General features: G+C 36.2%; 2 protein-coding genes across 2 annotated transcripts; both read left to right on the top strand.

Moving 5' to 3' along the window:
* The first annotated feature begins 3376 nt into the window (after positions 1-3376).
* On the top strand, positions 3377-12198 carry LOC120339449 (RNA-splicing ligase RtcB homolog). Its single transcript, XM_039407577.2, has 11 exons — positions 3377-3868; positions 4365-4508; positions 5161-5269; positions 5990-6137; positions 6734-6890; positions 7739-7898; positions 8708-8883; positions 10092-10280; positions 10895-11005; positions 11287-11406; positions 12091-12198. Exons 1-11 carry the CDS (start codon positions 3776-3778, stop codon positions 12196-12198), a joined length of 1515 nt encoding a protein of 504 aa, XP_039263511.2. The 5' UTR covers positions 3377-3775.
* A 5679-nt stretch (positions 12199-17877) lies between these two features.
* Positions 17878-22486, top strand: LOC120339450 (uncharacterized). The gene is made up of 6 exons (XM_078116480.1): positions 17878-18080; positions 19280-19353; positions 19429-19444; positions 20397-20738; positions 21115-21323; positions 21640-22486. The coding sequence occupies exons 1-6, from the start codon at positions 18032-18034 to the stop codon at positions 21841-21843; spliced, it is 894 nt and encodes a 297-aa protein (XP_077972606.1). The 5' UTR covers positions 17878-18031; the 3' UTR covers positions 21844-22486.
* The last annotated feature ends 2311 nt before the right edge of the window (positions 22487-24797 follow it).

Raw genomic sequence — 24797 nt, 5'->3', positions numbered from 1 at the left:
ACTGATATCTTAATTAGGCGTACCAGCATCAACCCCTCTTGGCTCTCCCGGCCCGCGATATCTTTGCGCTTTCAATTTTGGCCCCCCGGTAAAACTTTAGGAACCACTGCTCTTTTTAGTCTCTTTTTCATATTGTGTTTGGTTCTCAACAATTTGACAAATTTAGAGTATCTACGGAATTGAATTTCTATTATTTCAAATGTACTAGATATGTTTCAGACATCTCTAAGCTCCTATGTCCTGATAATCCGCTACAACAGGGAAAATTATTGTCTGAAAATGCTTATATTAATTTAACACTAATTTCCCTTTTTGCGTTCTAGATTATTACGTCATTATCACAGTTTAAGCACGCGTATATTCGAAACAATTTGATTATACCGGTATCTTAATTATGCGGACCAGTGTCAGCCCCTCCTTGCGCTTCCAATTTTGAACCCTCCCGGTCATACTTCGGAAACCACTGCATTAGTCTCTTTTTCATACTGTGCTTGGTTCTTAACAATTTGGAAAATTCAGAGTATCTACGAAATCGAATTTCTGTTATATCAAATGTACTAGATATATTCCAGACATCCCTGGGCTTCTATGTCCTGATAATCTGCTACAACAAGCAAAATTATTGTCTGAAAATGCTTATATTGACTATGTTATTTTTTTAAAGATTCGTTTGTCTGCTTTTTTTTGTCGCAACAGAATTTTTTTGAAATTTGTCATTTTGTTTACTTTTTATATTCTTTTTATGATACTATTGCAAGATGCCATTCAAATATTTTGTCGTTTTCATTTGCTTTCTTTTTTTCTTAGATTTTAGTTAGAAATATACATTGATAAGTAAAACCTGGTTTATGATGGATACGAATTACACCAACCTTGGATTATGTATCGGCGTTTGGAGAAAAGTTCAAGCGACTAACTTAGTAATGAAATACGCACTTTCAAGTTTCAATTTCGCCTTCAGAATGAGGGGGTGACTACTATGCATTGATATAGAAGATATCAAAAAATATTAATTCATATTTTATGCTTAACGATACGAATTTTAATTTCATTTCACAAATGACAATTAGTGACCAGCAGTTTCTCTATGAAGTGCAACCTCTGAAAACACGCTTTGACGGTGACAAGTTTCAGACAGAATCTCTGAAACGCTCTGATGAAAAAAAAAACACTCGATATATATCGAAACTTCGCCATGCGTATTATGTATGGAGATTGGAAATTTCTGATACCTGCGTATTATGTGAGGAGAAATATGGTAGGGATCACTAAAGAATTATTTGAAAGTACAGTAAAGGAATTATGTCCTGCTATTTTTTTCTGGTCATAGCTTGTTCGTGTTATACTATTTATGGTTTCATGCGAAAGTTATTTCAACTTTTAATTTTCGTTAAAATGCATGAACCAAACATAAATTTGTTTAAACGGCTAATCACGTGCCGCCAATCATACAGAGTTTAAAATCAGGGATATTTATTTTAAATACCTCATCTGATTTGACGTTTTTTCAATTTAGGGAACGGTGTCGGTACCTTGTTTTGCAAAATGGAGAATTGAAATGAACGATTGAAACGCAAGGAAAACAAATAACACCACAACGCAGAGACGATTTTTCAAATTTGTCACTTTTGTCTGTTAGCGAGCGTTGTAGGTGAATTCTCACGCAATTCACGATCGGTTCAGAGACGTTCTGTGTCCAAGTGAAGCGCGCAGATCACGTGGTACCCGATATTCGAATAGTAAAATGCCATTCGAATAATTTAACATTTGCTATTCGTTATTCGAATATTTTGCCCAGCCCTAATGGAGATTGGGAATTTCTGAAGATGCAGGTGCTAAAATATACGTGCGTATTATTTATTGGTGCGTATTAGGTGAGGAGAAATATGGTAGTTGTTTTTTTAGCATAGGAAGCAATTCTTTTGAACTTAAATATTTTGTGGAGTACTTAATTTAAATAAATTTTTTATTGGATAATATTTGCTCAGTATGATAAATACGCCTACATAACTTCCTGGGCCGCCCGCCATGTGTAGGTCTATGTCAGTTGATATTCCGTTCCATATCTATAAAGATTTTTCAGCCATAAACAGTAGCAATGCTTTTGAAGAAGGTATTCGCTTGATTAAACATCGTTCTGTCTAGAAATGAAATAGGGAAAAGTTTGTTGTAAAGCAAGAATGTGTAATTTTCAGGCACTAACTTCATAGGTATATGTGGATGGATTCAAGTATAGGCTTTGAAACACAAAGGGATTGGAATTACTAGCACATACCAGATTGAACTAATTTTAAAACTCGTTTCGCGAACTGCAAACCATACAAAATTGGCACTCATCTGCAAGCCGCACAATTTTTCCTTTGTCTGCCGAATCTGGCCCGCAAGCAACAAAAAGTTGCCGACCCCTGCCGTAAAGGGTAAAACTGAGCAAACTTAGTTGGCCCAACATCAGTCTATGTTGTTTATCATGTTTCCACGACTACATATCCAGGCCCGTAATTTCTCGGCACAGCCATTTTTATAACTTCTTCACTTTCAAAGATATTTACAAGCATCCAATAATTTGTGTGCATATTAATTTAAGTCCCTCTGCGTAATTGACATAACATGAAAGTGTGGTGCCATATCAACTTAAAATATCTGATGAAACATTGAATGTTTATGTCTGTTAAGTATTATGACAATGGTGAAATAATGAAAGTTTAATCTATCAGAGATTGTTCTTTGCTTGAGATATAATATTACTGAACCATAACTAGACAGCACAATTCAGGTATAGCTTATGTCTGTTTCTATGTAAATGTGAAAATATATCCTGGCGAGAAACTTGAAGGACTTTTTGCAACACTGAATGTTATTGTCTCCTATGTATTCTGATATAACTAGTAACATTGGTGAAATAATGAAAGTTTATTCTATTAGAGAGCTATCTTTAATTAATTAAGGTATAATATTTTACCGAACTATAACTAGACAGCACAATTCAGGTATAGCCTATTTCTGTTTCTATGTAAATGTGGGAATATATTCTGGCGAGATGAACTCATGTTTAGGTGTGAGTGTGACGAAATATTGATAAGAGACTTATTGATTTTCAAAATGCTAGAAGTTGAAAGAGTTCATTTTTTTGTCAGGCCATCAATCGTCAAATGCTTAGAAAGTCAAATTTTCAAATGAAAATAGTACTAATTATTCCCTAAAATCAAGAATTTAATATTATTCAAATATTATTGATTTATTTTTGACCATTGATGGCACTGAACTTTATGATATCACACCAAACCAGTACTTGATTGACTGTGATGTCACAGTTGCTATTTTAATATGCTATGATAGTGTAGAATTCAATTGTGGTTGACATTGTTGAACTTGGAATGAAAAAAATAACATTATTACTCGTTTAATGACAATTCATAGTTTAGATATTTTAAATAAAGTTTAAATGAAAATGAATCTAAACTTATATGTAGTTGTAAGAAATTCCGGTACTCTCGTAGTATGTGTACCAGGTTAGGGTTTAATTTTATTCCGATTTTCCTTATTTTAGTTCTATTACGAGTTCGGAGACTGTCTGTGTTAGCCAAGTAAATATACCCCTGCCCATAGGTTTCAGTCCCTTTACACAACTTCATGTGAAATAGGCGAACAAAGTTAGTTGTATATTGGTATACACACTTCTAGAGCGCCATAATCTGAGTTAAAGTGAGCATGTATTTTTTTACAAGCATAGCAGAATTATCTGATTGGCTTTGTTATCTGTTATTTAATATCAAAGATGGGTCGATCATACCAAGAAGAATGTGAATTTCTGGAAAAAGTGAGTCCAAATTGTTGGAAAATTAAGAAGGGATTTGTTCCTAATATGAAGGTAAGAATAGAATACTATTATATTTATATATTTTGAACTAGAATCAGAAATGAAATGCCGGCATTTCATTTGGTAGTACCGTACTATCAAAACATATAAGCACTATGCTCTCTCAGATTTTTTTCCTTTGTCACAATTTTTTTCCCTAGAATTCAACTTATGGCGATGTTAGAATAGAATCCATGCATCTAATGTTTCGTAAGATACATCACCATTAATGAAGCCACCACCACACTATGTATACTATCACAAATACCATGAAATCAATTGTAGTGAAACAATTCGAGGAAAACTCATTTAGACCGTTTTTTAGGCTTTTATTACTCAAACTTACTGCTATACTTAAACAAGATAAAGAACATTTTACAAGATGTAGCAAACGCTAACCAACTGAAACCCTCGCTTTCCCACACGAATATTAATATCTTCAGATCGCTCATTGGGTGGCGCTAATTCAATTTCATAACACCAATAATATAATTTCAACTTATTTTAGGTCGAAGGAATGTTCTATGTGAATGATCATCTTGAAAAACTGATGTTTGATGAACTGCAGAACTCATGTCGAGGAGGGGTGGGAGGATTCCTACCGGGTGTCAAACAAATCGCAAATGTTGCGGCTCTACCTGGAATTGTTAAGGTATTTACCATTTATCCTCGCATATAAATTGAGTTTGAAACTCCCAAAGAAAAAGTGCTAAACTGAAGTGCTTGGCTTTGCGCGTATAACTCTGATCGCACTAAAAGGTTTGACAGGGATAATGAGGATGAATTTGAAGGAGTTTAAGACACTTCTTACTGTCAATAATAAACGTAAAACAACAATAACAATGGTTATCATTTTCATTATTTCTCTTCTGCAGCCATTTGCTGTGATAGGTGCATACGACGAGTTATGATTTGTAGGGTCGGCTTGTAAACAAATTTTTATAAAATCACTGTTTTAGGGCCGTTTTTAGGTGGTCAGCTTATATGCAAGGTTATACTGTGTCATATTATGGAAAGCTTGGTTTTAAATTTGTTCAGAATGATTTCTCCAAACTTATTTTTATTAGGGCTGCTCTAATTCGAAGTACTGTTTTTTTTAACAAATCCCCTTTGCTCTCTCAATTTTGGTTCACTTGTAATTGCATTTTGCATGACCCTTGCCATCACGTTGGTTAGACTGGTTGAAAATATTTGATATGAAAAAGCATTTTACAACTCATTATACTTCAATTTTAATTCTTTCTGTATTCCTAAGTGATGATGGGCGAAGAATATTACTATTTATACTTGCTTATACTATTTAGAATTCAATTGGCCTACCGGATATTCATTCAGGGTATGGATTTGCGATCGGTAACATGGCAGCTTTCGATATGTCAGATCCTGAAGCTATTGTATCACCGGGTGGAGTAGGTGAGCAAGCATTTTACCCTAATTTTAAGAAAAGGGATTTCGTATCTATTTTGATGGGAGAAAGACAATCAAATAACTTAATCAATTATGTCCGGTTACCAGTCCATGATGGGCATGAGAATATTTCTCCAGATATTTATTTCATATTCATTGACTTGATGAATCAATCTTCGTGCCCTGCTATCCTTATATCTGATGTGAATGATCACAAATTTGGTTGTCAAACTTTTATCTTAAACTTTTAAATTCAGTATTCATTGAATTTTTTAAGCTTTAGCATGCATAACTTAGGGTGATGCTTATTGTGTACACATGCACACATGATACTACTTCTTTGACAAAGTTGAATTCTGTTTGTATGAGGAAGTCTGACTTTGATCAGATGAAACATTACAAACATATATTTGTGCTGGTGGGCAGTAAGACTCTTGAATTATTTAAAACAACCTTCTTTACTATCCGCGCTTCATCACCCTTGCAGTATAGTCATTTAGGCGTATAGCAACACCCTCGGATCACTCAGTCGTCTTTGCTTCTGCAATAGCATTCTGGCATTCACGCATCGACCAGTGCAGAAGAATAAAAGTAAGAAGCACTCAAAGACCTAAAAACTATGTATCACTAATCGTTAATTAAATTCTTGCTTGCGTGACTTTGCTGCCAGACGTTGTTCAGAGCCTATTCGGTAAGCCCTAACCTCCACTAACTGCTTTTTCATAGGTTTCGACATAAACTGTGGAGTACGTCTTCTACGAACAAATCTTTCTGAATCAGACGTTCAACCAGTGAAAGAACAACTGGCTCAAGCATTGTTTGATCACATTCCTGTGGGTGTCGGATCTAAAGGTGTCATCCCTATGAATGCAAAGTAAAACTTGGTTTTATTGTGTAATGTAGGCACGGTGGCCTACGAGTTTGCTTGTCACCAATTATATTCGATAAATCGTGCAGTGAAGAGTAACTTCATCCATTACATTAATGCCGTTTGTGTTGTGAATGAAACATTATCCTTCCTCGTTGGTTACACACAGAAAAAACTTGACTGTAGATTATGAGTTATGACAATACCTTGTTTGGTTTAATAATATTAAATTATATTTGGAATGTTGAATTTCAAACACATTGTTCCTAAAACACTAAAATCGTCTTATACATAATTGTAAATCTCATAAATGTCCGAAAAGTGCATGTAAAATCATCTACTGGTGTTTATAAAAATCCTTAATTACCGCTAAGCATTCTCCTACAAGGATGTCAACGAACATTGCCAAGTGCCTAACCATTGTCCAAACTTGCTTTCACATTTATTTACAGATTAAAGTCTCTTAAGGGGTGTTACAGTTGTTTTTAGTTGATATCTATCTGGGCTTCACAGGAGTTCTTTCATTTTTGCTTAATTTAAAAACTGGCAACCATGCTGGGATCTCACCTTGTGTATTTAAGTAATATTGTGTTTATATTCAGAGATTTGGAAGAAGCATTAGAGATGGGGGTTGATTGGTCAGTACGTGAAGGTTATGCATGGGCCGAAGATAAAGAACATTGTGAGGAATATGGAAGAATGCTTCAAGCCGACCAATCTAAAGTATCTGCTCGCGCTAAAAAGAGAGGATTACCGCAGGTTGGTTTTTTTACTTAATATCATGATTTGGATTGTAAGGAAAGGCATCGTGTCATGGTTGCGTTGTGAATTGTGCAGCTTCAGATCGGTTAATCCTAAATTGTATGCGACTCATTTGAGCATTTAAAATAAGCTTTAGAATTAGACCTACCATTAGAATATGATGTAATATATATTTTATGTCATGGTTTGTTTCTTAAAGCAGTCATAATCTTAAGTTGTGATGCTCTATACTGGCTTAGATTTCAAACTCTTAATTAAGCCATTCAAGAACCACTTCTGGCTAGTATAGTGTTGAGGTCTGAACTTTGGGCCCTGCTGTTTTGGAGTGTCTGGGGAAATATTCCAGGTCAAAATCACATACTTATCATTTGGAGTGAATCGGGTTAATGCAATGTCGAGCAGAATGATTACGATTTTTACTTAAAAATTTAGGCGCTCCCGAAGTATGTGCACCAAGATGGCGCACAACCTGAACTCTAAACTGGTTCACATACTATGTTCAGGTTGTGCGCCATCTTGGTGCACATACTCCTGGAGGTTCAAAATTTATCTATTTTCGTATCTGTTGCTGCTGTTATGAAGCCTTGTTTAGAGCGAGGGGCATATACAGGAAAGGGATGATTCTAATATTTCTAATTGCCAAGTTAAACCATAACAGCTAGCAGAGCCAGAAAATGTGATCAGTCTTGCCAGTCTGAAAAGCGTTCAATACTTCAAGCTACAAAAAATATCTATGTATGATACAGAACATTTTTTTTCTATTTCAAAATGGGGGGTAAATCACAATCCGCCCTTGGGTTCGCCCCTGACAGTTGCACATTACTCATTTTACCATTTATACTTAGCTAGGAACCCTAGGTGCTGGGAATCACTACGCAGAAATCCAAGTAGTTGATGAAATATTCAACAATCATGCAGCCAAGAAGATGGGAATTGATCATAAAGGACAAGTCTGTGTGATGATACACAGTGGAAGCCGAGGACTTGGACACCAAGTTGCCACTGGTTCGTTGATAAAGAATTTTCGGTACTCTCGTAGTGTGTGTACCAGGTTAGAGTTAGGCCTTAATTTTATTCCGATTTTCCTTATTTTAGTTCTATTGCGAGTTCGGGGACTGTCTGTGTTACCCAAGTGTATATACCCTCTGCCCATAGTTTCCAGTCCCTTTACACAACTTGATGTGAAATAGGCGAACAAAATAAGTTAGGGGGATATATGGATGGCGTGGTTCCCTGTGATAGTTAGGGGTTCAATAACACTCCAGTAAGGGGTTCAATAATATCTCCAGTAATCATTCCCAACCAGATTCAACTTACTTGACTTTGGTAGCTTGACTTAGACATCAAGTTGCTACTGGTTAGTTGACATATTTTTCAACTGTACCTCCCTGTATGAATAATGTGTGACAGTAGGAGCCCAGTTTTTGTATTTCTCACAAGATCATTTTAACCTGCTAATCTATAAAATGTGAATATTCTCAATTTATTTAGATTGCATTGAGATATCAATTTTCACATACCCATCTGAGAAGAGAGGGTAACACATAGCTTAAATCATGTTTCTGATCATCCCCATTTATCCAGTTACCAATCCAGGTCATCTATAGGTACCTTAATTTCTCGAAACGCTTGGTCTTATATGGTAGAAAAGGCTGTGACGGTATTATATCCTGGCTGGTATTATCCTGGCATAGAACAATCTCCTGAGTTTGATAGCATATTCTGTGCAAATGCAAGTGTACTTTGACGCTTACCATGATATGTTAATAGTTTCTTAAAGGTTATTACTTATTTTACATTCTAAATAACTACAGACGCTCTCTTATCAATGGAGAAAGCAATGAAGCGAGACAATATTGTAGTAAACGACAGACAACTGGCGTGTGCTAAAATCGCATCACAGGAAGGACAGGATTATCTGAAAGGAATGTGTGCTGCTGGCAACTATGCTTGGGTTAATAGGAGCTCAATGACTTTTCTGACACGACAGGTAGTTTCTATAACTTTTGATACTTTATGTTTTGCGTGATTCAAGAGTCTTGCTCCACATTAACACAAATATGTTTCTGTGAATTTTTTTGCATACTACTTCATACTATCGTATTATATTTTATATTTGAACTGTGAATTTTTTGCTCTATTGATATGTCACAATCCTTGGCCCCCTGCACTTTACCATTGCAAAATATTTTATGCTTATTTTGAAAAAGTTGCGAGTTAGCTCTTTTTTTTGCGCTCATAACTTTTTAAATATCCCACCAACCAACTATTTATAAGTACAGATAGCTAAGTTTGGTTTTACGTTTCTGAACTAGCATTTGAATACTACAACAAGGTAAATAGGTTTTCTGCCATGACAGGCATATTTGAATTGTAACAAAAAAGGAGTTTATGTACCGGTTTCACACATAGCAATTTTTGAAGTTTGAAACGCTCTTTAGACCCTCAAGATTCACGTTTCCTGGACCCGCTGGCGTTACAGTCTAACTTGGCAATTGGGAATTTTAAAACTTCTCCTATAAATTTTCTGGTTACACCCCTGGTCTAATTGGACACGTTTAGTGGCCATAACGAGCGTTTCAAAATTTTGTTGCTATTGGTATTTTCTTTCGTCATTATCATTAAAAAATCATTTTTCTCTTCGAATACTGGACCAATTGCTTTGAAATTTTCAGTGGTTGAAGATAAAATTTTTCTCCAGAAGGCTATTACTTTTTTTATAGCTATGACGTCATCAAAATTATTGCCATTGGGTGGCGCTACGTGTCCATATATTTGAGCATAGCTCTCTTGTTTTGTTATGATATACAGGGTGGCCCAAAAGTAGGTACACAGTTATTTTATTTATTTTTTATTACCTTCCAAGCAGCTAGAGAACTAATGTAAAATTCACACTAGATTTATTATCTAAAAAAATAAGCAATTCGTTGTACTTAACAAGTAACATAAAGTGAACTGCAAGTAGCTTCAAAGCATATAAAATAGTTTGATAACTGTATACACCTACTTTTGGGCCACCCTGTATATAATATGAGGTTGAGAGAAAAACTTGCCTTGAGAAAGCAATTTGTAGTGCAACAGATTCAGTCAAGAATAAAAAATGGATATAGACAAATTAACAGGATTTCTCTAAACGTAATATGATGCCAGAAGTCTGTTTCTAACAATTCCTTTGTTATTATCATCTCGTTTTCACAGGCTTTTGGAAAAGTATTCAAATGTGCAGCGGATGATTTAGACATGCATTTGATTTATGATGTTTCACATAATATTGCAAAAGTCGAGGAACATTTTGTTGATGGGAAACAGAAAACTTTACTTGTGCATAGGAAGGGCTCAACACGAGCTTTTCCACCACACCATCCTCTTATTCCTGTTGATTATCAGGTGTGTGCATTTGTTAGGTTCACTGATTTTTGGTCACAGAGTATTTGGACTATTGAGGTGGCATATTGGGGCATATTCACAAGAGGAACGCAAATTGCCATCTTTGGTATAACCATTAATATGCATAACTTTGCTAAAGATGAGTTTCCTATCTCTGAGTGAGTGCCTGTAACTTTGCTCAGATATGAGTCTCTTTTATTTCTGAGTGAATGCCTGTAACTTTGCCTAGAGATGAGTCTTCTTTATTTCTGAGTGAGTCTGTTTTATTTCTGAGTGAATGCATCTAACTTTACTCACAGATAAGTCTCCTTTATTTCTGAGTGAGTGCCTGTAACTTTGCCCAGTGATGAGTCTGCTTTATTTCTGCATGAAAGCGCATACATTCTTTGAGCAAATCCTCAAACAAAATCATCAAAGTCATTTGAGAGACGAAATGATCAATCACAGCTTGATAAAAGAGTGCAAAGAATTATATTATTTTGATTTCCTGTAAGCTTATGATTAGTCAGTTTTATACACAGTAACTAAATGCATGTATGTATTGTCGACTCCTCTGCAGCATATTCTTGCTATACAACGGGTGTTTTTAAAATTATATCTTATTTGTTTTTCAGTTAACAGGCCAGCCAGTCCTGATAGGAGGAACCATGGGAACCTGTAGTTATGTATTAACTGGTACTGCGCAAGGAATGGAAGAGACTTTTGGCACAACTTGCCATGGAGCGGTAAGTTTCTTAATAAAATAATAGCTCCAACTTCCTTAGTATGACTTCAAGTATTTCGCTCTGAACAAAGTGTTGTACAAGAAGCAGCCCCTGTTGTCTCACAATATATAAGGTGTTATTATCAATGGCAAGGACCAGTTTGGCATGCCGACGCATTAGACCACCCTCGTTGGTGCAGCGGGATGCCATGGAACATTCCAGAGGCTTGATGAATCCCTGCGCAATTATTTAATTGTCCATCATTGTCTGTTATTCTTAAGTCATTTAACCTGTTTTCACAGGGCCGTGCACTCTCTCGTGCGAAATCACGAAGAAACATCGGATATCAAGACGTCTTGAACAAACTCGCTGACCTCGGAATTTCTATTCGTGTGGCATCACCTAAACTTGTTATGGAAGAGGTAATTTTGGGAGTTATTTTGATCTCTCTACTCTAAATAATGCCCTGTACAAGCAGCTAATCCTATTTTTGACTTTTCGTCCTGGTATATTACATCATATGCCATAGTATAATTAATTTGTCTTCTTGATGTCTTGACTATCCCCTCATCTGGGATAATATAAAAGTCGTGTAATAATCTAGTATAGAAGAAATTATTACTTATCGATCTTAAGATCGGTAAGTATATTGATAGGTATTTGTCTGTATGTATGTCTGTCTGTGTGTCTGTTAGATGAACGCGATATCTCGCGAATGCGAGATTGAATCTGCTCCAAATTTTGCATGTGCATACATCATATCTCGGACCAGAAGCCTATTGATTTTGGGTTGATTATGTCGTATATTTAGCGAGTTATTAACTAATTACCGATCTAAGATCGATAAGTCTTCGGTCTCCGACCGATATTCTCGTTTTTTAGTCATTGTGATGAACCTAACACAGAAATAAACAAGCTTGTGCTTTTATTTGCTCAAACGTCAACTTAAAGCAGCACAACAAATCAAAGAATGACTTTTAAATCAAAACACCACATTATTAAAGGACGAACAGTATACGTCAGCGGATGTCAAGGCTGTTTGAAGCATTGCTAGATTTTTAAGACACAAATTACCACCTTCATCTTATCAATTACTCTTTTCCCAGGCTCCAGAATCATACAAAAATGTAACAGACGTCGTAAACACATGCCATGCTGTTGGAATCAGTAAAAAAGCAATAAAATTACGACCTATCGCTGTCATTAAGGGATAGGACTAGGAGGGGAAAGAGTCAACACTGTTCGAAAGTATGCTGGTCTTCAACGACATGATCTGATAGTTCTGATTCTGAAGCAAGCACTGTTCGCTTTGGGAGTTCTTTCATTTCCTTCAATGGTGAAATGTATATTTTGGTGGAATACTTTTGATTCTTTAGTATCAGTTGATGCTTCATTATTGTTCACTTGTAGATTAGAATTAATCAGTGAATTTTAGGAGCATGGCACTCTCAACTCTTAAAATCATCAACAATCTACACCATGTTTTACTTGGGGCACGGCTAATTTTAGCTTGGCGCAATATTTTTGATTCTCTAGTATCAGTTGCTGCTTTACTATTGTTCTGTAGTAGATTAGAATGAAAATTAGTCAGTGAATTTCAAGAGCCTGGCACTTACAACTGCGTGTATGATAGGATAGGTTTTACATATTTATAGCGGGGGAGAGGAAATATGATAAGACGGCTTAACTATATGGCAAACCACGGCCTCTCGTCTTGTTACCATTCCATGTCGGATATAGAATTGGTTAGTCATTTGTTTTCAGAAGCATGGACTCGATGGTGGAGGAAGCTGTAAAACCCAGTGTAAACCATGTTCCATGTGGCTGGGGCGCAGCTAATTCTAGCTTGGGCGCACATAAATATGTTTCTGTTATAGATTTGAACGATCATTGAATTCGGAAGAGTGACTCAGACAAACTGAATTCTGTGGTTTCAATCACCTTATCTCCCCTTGGATAGTCTTGACCTGGGACTCAGATGACTTGACAACGCTCCGGAAGTATGTGCACCAAGATGGCACGCAACCTGAACCCTAAATCTGGTTGTGCGCCATCTTGGTGCACATACTTCGGGAGCACCGACTTGACTTGAGCCCATGACCCAGGTTTGAGCGTCTTACAGCTTTGATTCTTAGTTTTTTAGTTTGAAAATTTATTTTTCCAACATTTCAATCTAAACAAGGCTTTGTACGCTTTTTTCTTGTAAGATGCTACAGTTAAATAAAATTAGAATCGGTCTTAGACTCTTAGTTTGATAGCACAGATAGTAATAATGTTCTGTTTGAAATAATTCTTTGAAGTTCAATACAAATTTATACAGCTTAAATAATCAAAAGTAAACACCAAAGAATAGTAATTTTAACACTACTCTCGATCAATTGATGTGTGATTTTAAAAACACTCTTATTCATATTCAAAACTACTTTTTGATTCTTAGTTTTTTAGTTTGAATTTTTACTTCTCCAGTGTTTCACTTCAAACTAGGCTGTATACAAGCAATCACCTTGATGATTGTTAAAACAACTTTTTTGTTTGTTTGTTTGTTCGTTTTGTTTTGCAACAGTTGAGATAAAATTAGAATCGGTCTTGGTTTGATTCAATAACTACAAGGTCACAACATTTATGACTGACGAAACCTCAATGAAGTAAATAATTCGTAATAGTTTATTTCAACTTCTGTGATAGAAGCAACCATTTCTAGAGATCTGACTACACCTTTTATGCTGATGATCTTTGTGTCGACAGACTTTTTTTGATTCTCAAATTTTATTTTAATTTTTTATTTTTCCTATGCTCTACTCTAAACGCTGCTTTGGGACAAGCAATTATTTGAGTAATTGACATATACAACTATTTTCGGCGCTTCAGTAGTGTGTGTACCAATATGGAGATAACGAAGTTTGTTTGCCTACTTTACATCAAATTGTGTAAAGGGAATGAAACCTATGGGCAGAGGGTATATTCAGTGGTGGGATTCAAATTGTTTGTCAGCCGGTTCCATCATACAAATGTCATATTTTCAGCCGGTTCTGTTACAAAAAGTCATGTAATGCTAACCGGTTCGCTGATCTCATAAAATTCCATGAGTCGGTTCTATAGAACCAGTGCGAACCGGCTGAATCCCACCACTGGATATATTCACTTGACTAACACAGACAGTCTCGTAATAGAACTAAAATAAGGAAAATCTGAATAAAATTATGGCATGACCCTAACACACACTACGGGAGTAGCCATTTTTCTTGTAGAACACAACGATGGACGTGTTTAAGTCTAAATTACAGCAGTTCACTGGTAAGCCCTCAGCTAAGTTATCTGAATATTGTTAATTCAAAGATATTTCCTATTTTTCTGATACATTGTTTCAACTTTTGTAAAAAGATCAAGACTTTTGTGTAAAGTTTTCTAGATCACTGAAATAAATGATAAATTCATCGATCTGTTACCTTGTTACAACCGTGTACCTTCAATGATATTACGTTTTTAGACCATCAAGACGAGACTCTTGAATGTCCACATTACCCTTGGCTAATTTAAATATACAACATTTTTCTTGTATAGTACAGTTTTCTTGAATGTATAATCAATTACTTGTATCAGTCTAAATTACAGCAATTATAGACTAGCAAAGCCCAACTAAGTCCAGTATGATACCTTCAATCGTATTTATCGTTTTTCTGATAACTCTCAATTTTCATTTATTTCTACAATATTACTTTGAAGTTCATATTACTGTCACCATCAAAGTTTATTTTCTTCCACTGCAATGAATTTATTTGAGCAATGTTTCTTGGTTGTGTCGTCTAAGTATTGCTCATTAATGTGAGCTTAGTGATGTGAGCCATAATAAGGTGTATATTAGACGCGTCAGCAGGGCAGCGGTCGGCAAAGTGTTTTAGGTGAGGTCCTAAAAGTAAAATGGAAAAGGTTTCAACGCCCAACAATTAGTAAAAATAACATGATCTCTTTCAACGAAATAGTAAGTATATTTGTGAGCTTTCGTTAGATCATGGTCTAACTTCTTCAAACAATACAAGATATAACTGAAAATATGAAAGATCCTATAAATTTAGTCTATTATTGAGTTTCCTATAACTGGATACAGATGCTATCGTATCATCTTAGAATTACGTTGAAAATTTTAAATTTAACTACGTAATGAACTTACTAGTTAAAGGGGCATTTAATTTGTTCAAATGAAAATAGAACTTGTGTGTATCACTGCCATAATTGAAAGGGGCAGGGGTTCTCACACTTTCGGTGTTACGGAGTCCATGAAAAGGTTGACTATTATTTACGGAGTCCTGCAATGAATTTATGGAAATAAAACACATGTTACTTAACTGATTAATGTTCCTGAGTAAATTACTGTGTGTATCACTGCCATAATTGAAATTTTTGTAATTCCACTAGAAAATGCTCGACGCCCCACGATTTGGCCACGGCCCAAAGTTTGCATACAGCTAGACTTGTAAAGTCGAATAAAATTTAATATCGGTGCTGGGTTGAAAAAAAGAATTCACCAACACTGTCGACTCATGTCCCCGATTTGATGAAAATTTTGACGCCGACTCCAGCTGGAAATTTGACTTCTGTACTAAGCTCCCTAGGAAATTTTGATAATAAAACTCTGGATATGCAAGCCTTCTACAATAAACTGTTAGCAACATTCAATCCAGTGGTTCCCAAACTGTGGGTCGCGACCCCGGGTGGTGTCCGAAGTATCACACGCTTTCTTACAATCTACCACGTTTTATCAAGCATGCCTATGTTTCGCCAAAGAACCGTTGTAATTCTGATCTCAGAGATTTTTACACGCGCATTGCCGAACTCGTTCATATATATTTTTGAGCCAAAGTTCACCGTCCATGTGAAGCTGATACAGTGATTTCCCTACACCCCCCCTATAGGGGGTGAACATCCCCCCCTAAAATTTCAAACACCCCCCCTAATTTTGAGGTGCGATTCCACACTGTAATTCTTAACTCAAGTATAATTGTATTCAAATATAACGCCTATGGCATATTCATCAGTGTAGATGAGGGGTTCCAAACCGCAGTCTGCGGGCCAATTACGGCTCGCGTGACGATTTAAAATGGCCCGCCGAACTTGAGTGAAATAGTTTAACCCTTCATTTGGTACCTTTTGAGTTTTAGATACCGTCTATTGTTACATCATTATCACAGTTTAAGCACGTTTATTTCGTAACAATTGAATTATACCGGTATTTTATGTATACGTATTGGTATTAGGATTACACACTGCAGTATTTTTGATGTCAGCCGTATATTAAGAAAGCTTAATAATGTTACAAAACGAAAACTAGGCACCGAAAACAGACGTTTTTTAGATGAATGACAGCGTTTTTATTTCTCTATTGAAAAGAATCACAAATTCCAGCGATTTGTCTTCTTACCAACAAAATATTTCAGTTCAGAGGAATACAACATTATGCGACATTATGATCAGTTGACGCGCGTATTTCAAAATTTAATTCATTGCATAATTCATACAAAAGTCAAACAAACATGTTCAAAAAAATGTGAAATGTGTAACAAAACAAGTCATAAGTAGCCATTTATACAATGCCAGATGAGCTAGTAACTTCATTAGTCACTATCAGTTGCAAATTACCAGTAGTATATATTTACGGTTGAAAGTCGTGCTTGTTATCTATTTCCCGGGAGTTCTATCAGCTAAATATTATAATTATTGATTTCATTACATAACAAACTGCGATGCTAGGTGTATCTAAAATCAAGCTTAGAGCCTATTTTGGTGCCTATTTCTCAAAATTTTCTCAGGGCGCTTAAGCGCGCCCTGAACCCCAGCGGTGCCGTCCCGCACTTTTCCTCGCTGCCCTTTTCTGGCCCTACAATTTTATTCTGCTGTGGATTTTGGCTCGCCGTCAATCAACTTGGGGGGCCCCTCTTGTACATTGTTTCTTAAATACATACCATTTTTTTAAGAAAACAAATAGCCTAGTTTTATCTTAAATAGCAAATTATTTACCACCCCCTAAATTTCGAAACACCCCCCCTAAATGGAAAAGCTGGGGAACATACTGAGCTGATATACAGGAACATTGTTCCCGTTGAGATAATTAAAATGATATTTATACTGATTTTTGAAGTTGCTGAACGTTTCTAGTTGTGGGGTCGCGAGTTATCTGCAGGCTTTGATTGTATGTAAATTCGGGTCGCGAAAAAAAAAGTTTGTGAACCACTGATATCGTCGACTTAGTTTCTCTGTAAATTTCGATTCCGGCTATTACAATTGGAAGTCTGTTTGACCATCCGTGGCGCTGTGATAACAAACTCAAAATCAAATGTAGAAAGCTCCAAAAATATTGACAGTTGGGTTGACGAAGCTCCTATGAATGGGCCAAGTCCCGATGTTTATTTTGGTTCTATTGGAATTCAAGCACTGGGAACCACTCTCAGACGGCGAAGAGTCCAGCAATCCGCCCGCATATAGTTGGGTGCTCCCGAAGTATTCGTACCAAGATGGCGCGATCTTGGTACGAATACTTCGGAGCGCCTATTATAATTGAACCTGCTAACGCAAACCGGGGAATCAGCAAAAAAGGGCGTGCTGGTTCGAATACTTAGCACAATTTTATCGCGCGTTCTTTGTCAGTTGCAATCTATACGCGGAAGCATTTAAATAATAACCTATGATGTCATACTATCATACACACATTACCGTCTATGACAAAATAGTATGTTTACTCTAACTTGGATACAATTTTTCATTGGTTATGTACGATTCATTGATAAATTTGCACATTACATGAAAATGATACTGAAATTACAGACTTTTTGACAGAGTGAAATTAAATAGTTACAACAGGAATTGGTATTTTGTTTTTGCCCGGGTTCACATGTAGGCCGTAGTATTACGAAGTTAGATTAGCTATGTTAGCTCGAATGTTGCTCACAGTGGAAAAAGTATTGGAAGAGGAATTACACGCAACCTCTGGGGAAGAGAAGATTTACTTTAGGCTCCTATTTGCAAATTTTGCGTTTGAAACAAAATCAGTCTGCAATGAAAGCTTTCAAGCTGTTGTTCATGTGCATTGGATTCGCTACGACAGGTGAATTGTTTTATTATTGATATGTAGCGAACGTGGATTGTAACGTTATTAAACCTCTTCAAATTAATAGTATGTTGCATTCTGCAAAATGGGTCAATTCCAACGCGACAGCGATAAAGCTTTGGTTCCCCATTTGTAAGGAACCCATTGGATGACGCATGTTTCCGGTTGCGCCTAGTGCTGAAATCTATATATTGTGCTTGTGATTATTCTGATTTTACTGCATTAAGAGTTGAGTGTTTTCAATTTATCTGTATTCGGATTGCATTGTGCATCTTTCAATATAACAACAATTGGCATCCAATACATTGTTGTGTGCTTTATTGATCTCTGAAGCAATCGAGATTGAGGTTACATTCCATAACGTGTGTCAATTCAATAACACGGGAATCGAATATACATATAGGGACAAACAATTATTCTATAGATAATTTGTTGCCGGAATGTGGCTCAGCGTCGGCTGCTTTTTAAAGTTTTTACGCTGTTTTATATCACACCAAGAGCGATTTTGGGATAATCCCCTCTCCATTACAACAAAACTGAAATTTAAAAGAAACCGGGTGATTTTCTAAATATTTATGTCAAAAGCGAAAGGACATTTAGGTAAAGAGCAGGAGAAAAAAAATGTTGTCTTCGTATACAGTGTCGGACCCACATTTTCAAATCATCCGGAATTTTATTTTTATCGAAGTCGGAGATTTTAAAAAGTTCCCTGAAAGTGAAGTCTTGTATTCAAATATCCCTGAGCGGAGTCTTGTTTTTTAATTGCTTGAAGTTTGGAGTTATATTTTTGAATTCATCGGAGTCGAGATGTTCGTAGTTTTTAACAATCCATTAATATGGCTCATGGAAAACTCAATAAATATATATAATTTTCTGGTCATAGACAAGTTCTTAGTATGATACGTACAATGCTAAAATTTATTTCTCTATCCTTGGATTCGGCATCCTTTTGTCCCCCGCGGGTCAAAATTAAGGGTTGCTAGTCATTGGCGGGTCGCTCGTATATTTAGAAAGTTGAAAACCGAACGATTAATACTTTTTATAAGAAAAATCAAAGCAGTGATACATCTCTCGAATATAATATAGATTTATAGCATTGCATCTCAAAAAATTCTGGATCCGGCCCGCGGTCTGTAGGTTGCCAACCCTTGCCTTATATACAATCAGCTAACATTATTTTATTTTCACATTTCTAGTCGATATTTCCGTGAAAGTGCAATTCAGGGGCAGTGCAAGGATGACGTCACTCCGATATGAGGAAACGATCACGGTGAGCAATTATGATCTATTTTGGGGATCATTAACCTTTTTATAGCTGACTCAACTTTACTGTTTTATTTTACAGGCAAAGAACGAGAGAGGTGAGTTGCGGGTTAACATACTGCGTTATGCTCTTTTATAAAGTAAATTTAGGGACTGGGATAGCCATGTGATTTGGAGAATTTAAAGTCTAATTTGGCAAATGAAACAAAAACAAGAGAGCAACGCTCAAATACATGGACACGTGGACCAGAGCGAAGCAGTCCTTACCTTTGACGTTACCGGTACCGTACCCTCAAAAAACTTCCGAGTTTTCAGTCGCAACAATTTTCACAGTCAGCCGTCACGCTTGGCGGAGAAAAACCGTGTTCCCATAAATAAAAAGTAATACAGCGCAATTTTGGATGAAATATTAGATCTCATAAGATTCATAGTAAATTTAGGAAATAATAAAAGTAATAGCCTTCTGACGAAAAAAATCAATCTTTAACCACTGAAATTTCAAAGCAATTGGTCCAGTATTCGAAGAGAAAATCGATTTTTTAATGATAATGATGACGAAAAACAACAACAACAGCATAATATTGGAATAATCGTTATGTCCACTGACGTGTCCAAAAAATATCTGTGAATTCAAAAACCCGTGTTTTGAAACTATGATCAAATTCGAGAGTTGTCAACAAATAGCAGATATTTGCATCCGAATATACTGCATAGGGCGCACATTAAATCTTTTTTCTTTTTCAAAAATGCGCCTTATATGCCTGTCTGCCTCTTGTATGATCCGGTAATGCTTTATTGCCTACATTTAAAACCAGTAACTGTACCATTGTTTTGTCAACGAACCGCATTTTACGTTTTTTTTTATTTAATGAGCTTTGTACGGTAAACCGATACTCATCGAAAACCGTCGAGTCTTATATTCAGATGCGCCTAGTGTGATGGTGAAACCAAAATCCACGCAACATATTGAGGGTGCGCCTTATGGACCGTGAAATACGGTACTCAACAGTAAAGTAGAAGTTGAAAATACGTAATTTCTGTTTTGCTCAGAATTAAGAGAGAAATTGGCTGAAAAGCTGGAAAACGCATTTCTGGACAAACAGATTGATGAAGTTACTATAACAACCGAAGTTTCCCGTGGCAACGAGGTTCATTCAACCCAAATCACCAAGTTTGACGTAACAACTCGTAATGAACTGGATCTGGATGACACGACTTTCGATACTTCTACTAAAGGTGATGATATCACAAAAGCCGCTACGTCATCTAGCTACCGTTCAGAGAAAGTTCGTGACGTCACAACAACGACTGTGGTCGAAAACGGTTTCACAACTCGATTGATCACTTCCATTGCTTCCACTAGGTCGTTCCAAGAGTCGACTGCGGCCACAGGTTACATTTTTTTTTTTTTTGGTTCACGCTGAATGAGAGGAAAGCTTAGTAGATTGTTTAGCGGCACTACTAGTTAGGCGGTCTATGTTAAGTATGGGTGTGTGTTGTTTACACATTTCTTGTTCTTATGTCCACCACCTCACCTACGTAATGTCAAACCAAGGAGATTCCGAACTTAAATATATCAGCACCTTATCTCTTGAATCAGATATCAGGACCTTGGGTGTCGCTACTCAATAATCAGTGTTGGTTCCCTGTGGCCTTCTTTTCCCAGTAAAACTGCAAATATTTTGCTGGTTGGAAAAATTTGTTTGGTGCAGGAGCGAATAAAATGAATAAAAAATAGGTATAAGTAACTGACTCAATTTTTGTTCAGGCTGTGACGTTGTTCACAATTCAAAATGTTTTCGAGCGATCGTTTATGACAACATGAACGCCTCATTAAGCGTTGCTGCTTCTATCTGCGGAAACAAACTTGCTAACATTTATGACATCACACACTTTAACCTACTTCAAGATTATTTACGACCAATGATTCCTGATGGATGGTTATACGCTTGGGTTCGTACAGGAATGATTTACAAGGTGGGTGAAGTCAGGGCCATGTTGCTTATGTGACCTTACATGAATTATTTATATTTTATTGTATTTCTGGCAACTGGTATTTTCCCAAATTGCTTAGTATGGTGGATGAAAATGGATATCTGAACATGATCAGTGACGTTATCATTTAAAGATTGCCAAGCATGATCAATGACGTCATCATTTATAGATGACTGAGCATAATCAGTGAAGTCATATTTTACAGATGGCGAGCACACTTATTCGTAAATCCACATTGCAGCAGTTATCACATTTGTTATTGGTAGATTTCTGAAACACACATTTTTTATCTCAACAGAACGGTCAGCTGTATTCAACGACGGGCCAAGCTATATCTCTGCCAACTGAGGTTTGGTTTCCTAATTATTATCCATCTTCTGATGCATCATACACAACTGTTGTTGTTCGTGTCAGTCGAAACCCGGAAGACGCATATCAAGGGATTTATAATGCGACTCCTTCCATAGAATTTAACGGAGGCATTTGTGAAAATGAATTATAACTCTATTCATCGAATGATTGATAAACTAAAACTGTAGCATTGGGGTAATTAGTAGGTTGCATGTCCGCATTATATTTTGAATGAGATGCAAAATTTATATATATATAGAGAGAGAGACAAGCTCTAACACAGCACAATCTTGTCCACTAATCTCAAATTTGAGGGCTATGTGATGCGTATTCAAATGAGGTGTTTCTTGCGTGGGCATTTTTAAAAAATCGCATTTTGCATGTAAGATTTCTACCGCATAGAATATTTTTCAGATGTGTTCGAGAAATGTTTGAATTTATTATTCTACCTGATTTGTTTTTAAGGGTAATGGAATTGTGCACGATATTGTTTATTCTGTACTCCCGAAGTATGTGATCCAAGATGGCAAATACTGAAACGTAGTATGTGTACCAGGCTAGAGTTATGCTACACATTTATTCCCATTTTCCTTAATTTAGTTCTATCACGAGTTCGGAGACTAGCCAAGTGACTCCCAGAGTATTTTTAACTGAAATTATGACCTAACCCTAATCTGGTACACACCTGGTACAATTTCTGACTTCAGCTCCGAAAAAGAAAATTTCCTTTCAAATTTTGATAACGAAAACGTTGACGTTTTTAAGGCGATACTCCCGAAGTATGCGAGCCAAGATGGCGGACATCGGAACGTAGTATGTGTACCAGGTTAGGGCTAGGCCATGATTTTAGGTACGAATATATTACGGGAGTCACTTGACTAGTCCCCGAACTCATAATAAAATTATGGCCTAACCCTAACCTGGTACACATACTACGTACCGATGTCGCCATCTTGGTTCACATACTTCGGGAGTACCTTCAAGTCTTTTTGAATCAATGTTTCAAAAGCCTAATAAAATGAATACTTTTGGAACTAATAAATAAGTTATGACTAATCATATAACCACCGAAAGTTTGCGATTTTGAAAAATTCAGACTCTCGCTCTATTAGAAATTTGCTGAACTTTTGTCTTCACTGCCCTGTATTTAGTAAAGTATGTCATCATACGAAGAATCGTTCTATTCAGATTAGATTACTCCAGAAAACTCGAAATCAAAATTACAACGCAGAACTAATTCGATGTAAACATTTTTGCCAGTGATTTATTTTATATTTAATTCAAGAGTCTTGCTGCACATTTACACTTACTTGCGTTTCTTGTCATAGTTGTAAAATGCTTGTCTGAAGAAGTCTGACCTTGGTCAGACGAAACGTTACGTCTAAGTGTGCAGCAAGACTCTTGAATAGAATAGTCATTTTCACTCTTGCTATAGCATTCTTGCGCAATGCGCATGCGGATCTACATGCGCAAAGGCATAGAGCAAGGAAAGGTAGTTAGTTTCACGTCACCCCAACTGTTAGTTTATTTATAATATTACTTTATTATTTCTCTGTATTTATTTCATCTCTTTTTAATCCTTTTCCCAATCAGAATCTTCAGTTATATCGAGACTCACATTTACTTGATTTTTGCAGGGACGTAAACTTTGTGACAGTTTAACTTGTTTATTTGTTATTTTTGACGCCGTAATTTACCTTGATTGATAGTGTGTGAGTACGCAAATAACAATCTGTACACTTTATTGCAAACAATTGAGAGAGTATTTGTCCTGTATTTAGTAAAGTATGTCATCATACGAAGAATCGTTCTATGCAGATTAGATTACTCCAGAAAACTCGAAATCAAAATTACAACACAGAACTAATTCGATGTAAACATTTTTGCCAGTGATTTATTTTATATTTAATTCAAGAGTCTTGCTGCACATTTACACTTATTTGCGTTTCTTGTCATAGTTGTAAAATGCTTGTCTGAAGAAGTCTGACCTTGGTCAGACGAAACGTTACAGAAATACATTTGTGTAAGTGTGCAGCAAGACTTGAATTAAATAGAATAGTCATTTTCATAGCATCCTTGCGTTATACGCATGCGGATCTACCTGCGCAAAGGCATAGAGCAAGGAAAGGTAGTTAGCTTGACGTTACCCCAACTGTTTATAATATTACTTTATTATTTCTCTGTATTTATTTCATCTCTTTTTAACCCTTTTCCCAATCAGGATCTTCAGTTATATCGAGACTCACAATTACTTGATTTTTGTAAGGACGTAAACTTTGTGACAGTTTAACTTGTTTATTTGTTATTTTTGACGCCGTAATTTCCCTTGATTGATAGTGTGTGAGTACTCAAATGACACTCTGTACACTTTATTGCGAACAATTGAGAGAGTATTCGAATGCGGTTGCCTGTTCTAGCAGTGTGTTCCCCAGCTTTTTATGTTAGGGGGGGAGATATTTTGTTATTAGTGATAAAACTATTTATCACTTATAAAAATGTGTTATGTATTTGACTGACTATGTATCTTATATGACTTATGTATCTTCAACGGCATATGAGCTACTTTCCAAATATATATCCAAGCACATTTTTATTTACGTTGAGAAATAAAGTATGGTGTCACACCTGAAAATTAGGGGTTTTTCACCCCCTTATTAGGAGGGATGTAGGGAAATCAATGTGTGCAGACATGTCATGGATAGTTTCGGCACTCTGCCATTAGGTAGCGCTTTGCACTTGCAGAAAGGGGTGCTCGTTTCTTTGTAAATGAGTTAAATTTTTCGACATTAGGATTATTGCGCGCGATAGAATGATGGGCGTTCCCGTAGTATTTGTACCAAGATGGCGCACAACCTGCTAACCCTAACCTGTTACACATACTATGTTCAGGTTGTGCGCCATCTTAGTACGAATACTACGGGAGCACCGATTAATGTTTATTAGGGTTTCTCCATATGGCCTGGTTTAATGATATTTCTATGAGCATTATTTTTGCCGTGTGATTGTATTTACAGTTATAGTTTATTATTATTTGTTTTCATTGACGAATATCAGACAAATTCGGTATGTTTCAATTTGGAACTCTTTTTGATTTGAAGACTGCAA

This window comes from Styela clava, chromosome 9, assembly GCF_964204865.1.
Source record: "Styela clava chromosome 9, kaStyClav1.hap1.2, whole genome shotgun sequence".
NCBI classification, from domain to species: Eukaryota; Metazoa; Chordata; class Ascidiacea; order Stolidobranchia; family Styelidae; genus Styela; species Styela clava.
This window is presented reverse-complemented; position numbering and strand designations above follow the sequence as displayed.

Excerpts from the sequence above, each read along its gene's own strand:
- LOC120339449 (XM_039407577.2), top strand. The coding sequence starts at position 3,776 with ATGGGTCGATCATACCAAGAAGAATGTGAATTTCTGGAAAAAGTGAGT. Across the intron at positions 10,281-10,894 it reads TTATTCCTGTTGATTATCAG|TTAACAGGCCAGCCAGTCCT; the intron begins GTGTGTGCATTT and ends TTTGTTTTTCAG. Across the intron at positions 11,006-11,286 it reads GCACAACTTGCCATGGAGCG|GGCCGTGCACTCTCTCGTGC; the intron begins GTAAGTTTCTTA and ends CTGTTTTCACAG.
- LOC120339450 (XM_078116480.1), top strand. The coding sequence starts at position 18,032 with ATGAAAGCTTTCAAGCTGTTGTTCATGTGCATTGGATTCGCTACGACA. Across the intron at positions 18,081-19,279 it reads CATTGGATTCGCTACGACAG|TCGATATTTCCGTGAAAGTG; the intron begins GTGAATTGTTTT and ends TCACATTTCTAG. Across the intron at positions 21,324-21,639 it reads GTACAGGAATGATTTACAAG|AACGGTCAGCTGTATTCAAC; the intron begins GTGGGTGAAGTC and ends TTATCTCAACAG.